Raw genomic sequence first — 3,899 nt, forward strand, 5'->3', positions numbered from 1 at the left:
AAATGTGCTTGACACAATGGATGGATATATGGATTGGGATAAGAGTTGTACGAGCTTCCAATAAAATGATTTTTTTTTAAAAAAGCATTTCTTTTAAAAAAAATAGTTTTATTGGAGGCTCTTACATCTCTTAATCTCTTATCACAATCCACACACTTGTCTATTGTGTCAAGCACATTTGTACCTATGTTGCCATCATCATTTTCAAAGCATTTTCTTTCTACTTGAGCCCTTGATATCAGTTCCTCATTTTCCTCCCTCCCTCCCCCATCCTCCCTCCCTCCTGAGCCCTTGATAAATTATAGATGATTATTTTAAGAGCATTTCCAAAATTTAACTTCTATTCATCAGTTTATATTTCAGCCCCAGGCAAAACTGACCTGAGAAACAAAGCCGACTGCAGGGTACTGCCTGCGTTTCCTCTATCACCTTGGATGGCTGTTTAGGGTGTGTTCTGACACATTAGACAAGTCCTTAGAACAGCAAGGAGCCCTGGTGCCATAGTGGTTATAAGTTGGGCTTTGATCCACAAGGGTAGCAGTCCGAAGCCACCAGTAGCTCCTCTGGAGAAATCCTGGGTTTTCTACTCCCAGAAAGAGTTGCAGTCTCACAAACTCACAGGGATATTTCTACCCAATAGCGCTGCTGTGAGCTGGCCCAGACTTGATGGCAATGAGTTTTTGGTCTTGGAATAACTTCACGCTGCACCTGTGTGGTATTTTCCCACTCACAAAGCACCTTCACATACATGACCTCTTTTGATTCTGCGAACAATCTTCTGAGATTGACAGTGGACCATCAATATTCCCATCTTCAAAGTCAGTAAACTGAGTCTCAGACTGCTTACCTCTTGGCCCAAAGGCATGCTGTCTTTATTAGAGAGCTAAAGGCCAGGGCCCAGGTCTCCTGACTCCACCTACACAAATATGACACCTTACACTTTGAGAGTTGAAAGGACGGTCTTTGGAAAGTATGAATAATTTCATTTAGAGATGTATTTTCTGGCTTGATCATTCAGAGCAGCACAACAGGCTGAAACTGTAAACAGTATGAAGCAGGACTCTGTTTCTGTCAGAAGGCTGACTGACTCATTCTCTCAGTGGTGCTGAGGACCAGGAGGTCATTTTGTGTGGCCAACTGGCTAATTATAGCCATATTTTGACCAATAAACTGTACTCTTCCAGAAATGTGTGCACACTGTTTTTGATGATGCTAGCATCCAAACATCAGAAGCTGTACTGAAAGGAATATAACAGGACTCTTTTGGAATCAGGGTGGTCAGTCTCCAGACGCCCTTCATCTATATATTGTTAAGTAGATACCTATTTGCATAAATATCTTTATGATTTGCCTTGAACATTTCTTCCTCTTCTCCTGACTTTTCTCCTCTTTTTACACAAATGAGTAGTTTACAGAGAGACACAGTCAACTGTAAAAAAATTACCTACTCCACAGATATGTGGACTTCCTCCTGGCATTCCAGGAATCAGGAACTTTTGGCAAACCATGAAAGATACACTGAATAAAAGTCAAAAAGAAAGAAAGAGGGGTGTGGAGAGAGATTGAGAGAGAGACTGCCTGAATAGCCACATTTGGGAACACTACACAGTATACTTCAGTTCCGTGTACTGTAGAATGAATGTAAACTTGAGTCAGGATGTAGACCATGCTAATTGGTGGCTAAATGGCAGCTTTCCCCTCTCATAACTAGCAGCCATCCACCTCACTAGGCTGCTCTAGGCCCACCTAGCAATTAATCCAGTGATGTCTGCTTCCCAGGCAGGGACACCTGGGAGGCTCCAGTTCAGCTTCAGGGCAGAACTTATACAAGCTGTAATGGAGATGTGTGTGGAAGTGTTTCCCCAAACCTCGGGGTTGGACTGCTTTAGGGCGACAGCGGAGGTGGGCCTCCTCTACTCTGTGCTTGCTCACAGTGGGAGCTGGCCCTGACATCCCAAAGGCACATTCGGCGATGCTGACTTGGCGTAAAGGAGACCAGTCTTTTCCTAGGACGTTTTCCTCATCATAGCTCCTCAGCATCATGGAAGGTCCTGTGACTTTGTGCTTCTCAGTTCCTGATTCTGGACCCTGCCCCCCCTGCTCTGGAAAGGCCGCACAGCAGAGAAAACAGAGCAACCTGGAAGTACAGCGCAGACAGGGTTCTGGCAGGCTGGTGTGTTTCCCACTTGGAGTTTCTAATAAGCAGCCCCCGTTCAGGCAACAGATACAAAGAGGGACCCAGCTGCCCTCCGAAGAACCTGTGTTCCAAACCATGTGGGAAGAAAAAGCTGTTTTCAGGTCAGTTGCCAGGCATGAGTCACGGGTGCATAAACTGACAAACCTGTGTCAAATTCCCCTACAGGAGGGTAGTGCCCTGTTGCCATGAAGACTCTGAGTGTGCCTAATGAGCTTTCCAGGTAAACAGAGACCTAAGTAATAGATGAGACCATTGTGAGTGTCTTGACCTCCTAGCAACAGACCAAACGGGTTGATGAAGCATGCCTTTATGGCCACGGTGTGGGTGGGCTATGAAGGGAAGAAAGGCTCCTTAAGGAGGTCTCTCAATTCTCCTTGAAAACCACTAGCCATGGGGGTCAACCAATCACGCCACAGTCCCCCTTCTGCTACTTGCATATTTTACTGAGGAGACCCTTCCAACACTTCTGAGCTGTGAATATGCAAAGACCTTCTCAAACTTCCCTGCAGACTCTGGAACTGACGCTGAATGTCGCCTCTGAACGTGATGACTGTAGAAAGCAACCCTAAACCCCCACGCCTGAAAGACCATTTTTGTGTGTGGGGAAATCCCCTTGCCACAATCCAGCTCTACTTTCAGGAGAAGAAACAGCTTTCTCCGACAGAAAGACAAACCTTGTAATCGTTAAGGCAAACATATCCGTTTTGAAGTCGGTGTAGATGGTTCCCTGACGTCTGCGGTTCATTGTTACCCCTCTCACTGTCTTCAGAATCAGCTGAGCCTGCCTTCTATCCCGTTCCCAGAATCCTAGACGTGACCAGGTCACCAAGGTCCAGCTGTCCTCATTGTTCAGCAAGCCAACTCCCAAGAGCCACTTGACACTACTCCACAGTATCGGGCGTAGGACTGGGTCCCTTTAAAGGACTGGGCTGAAATCTCAGACACACCCCAATTAACGGGTAGCTGACTCGCTGGCATTTCCCTCCTCCTCCCTGGCGGATCTTGTGAGTAAGGAATCCTGCTGGGCAAGTGTTGGACTAACTAAGAAAGCACAAGGTCTGTGGGTTCCAAGCCACCAGCCTCACGGTGGGGTAAAGATGAGGCTGTCTGCTCCGGGAAAGACTTACAGCCTCGGAAACCCGGTTCAGGTAGGCTATGCGTCAGTGGGTTTGGGTTTATCTAGGGCACCGCGCACCTAGACCAACGCTGGGCCACTTCCCACCCATCCTCAGCACAGGTGTGCGCGCTTATGGCCCAAATTACCCAATCTGGGTAGGGATGAGTCACTGGATTTGCAAAGTTTAGGATTTGTGGGCTTTGCCAAAAAAGGACACATGACCTCTCGGGCCTGGGGGCAGCACCATGTTCTGTGGGTTCAGCTTTCTGAGCGCGAGCTGCGGCCGGGCTCCCCCCCACTGGACCTGTCACCTGAGCTCATTCCGTGCCCACAGCAGGCTCCACACACCGAACGGCAGTAGACGCAGAAAAAGTAGCCTGGACCACCCAGTTTTGGGGAGACTGAGCGGCACTCTGGTGCTGGGGACAGGTGACCTGGTTCCTAGTTGTACCTAGAACAGGCTGCTGCGTTTGGTGACCCCGCCGTGGGACCGAGCCGCCTGCAATCTTGCACTGGGCCTTCCTCCGGGTCCCAGGGAGCCAGTCCTCCCCGGCGCCGCGGGGGTGCTCCGGGAGTCCTTGCCAG

General features: G+C 48.7%; 1 protein-coding gene across 1 annotated transcript in view; it reads right to left on the reverse strand.

Moving 5' to 3' along the window:
• The window catches only part of LOC123521401 (galectin-3-like), a 22,060-nt gene extending 19,118 nt beyond the window's left edge, over positions 1-2,942 (reverse strand). Inside the window, exon 1 of the mRNA XM_045287633.1 lies at positions 2,872-2,942. Within this exon, the coding sequence (XP_045143568.1) occupies positions 2,872-2,942 (71 nt within the window). The remainder of the gene's footprint in view (positions 1-2,871) is intronic.
• Between the last annotated feature and the right edge of the window lie 957 nt (positions 2,943-3,899).

Source organism: Echinops telfairi, unplaced genomic scaffold, assembly GCF_000313985.2.
Source record: "Echinops telfairi isolate 266 unplaced genomic scaffold, ASM31398v2 ScPeMD7_18;HRSCAF=68, whole genome shotgun sequence".
Taxonomy (NCBI): domain Eukaryota; kingdom Metazoa; phylum Chordata; class Mammalia; order Afrosoricida; family Tenrecidae; genus Echinops; species Echinops telfairi.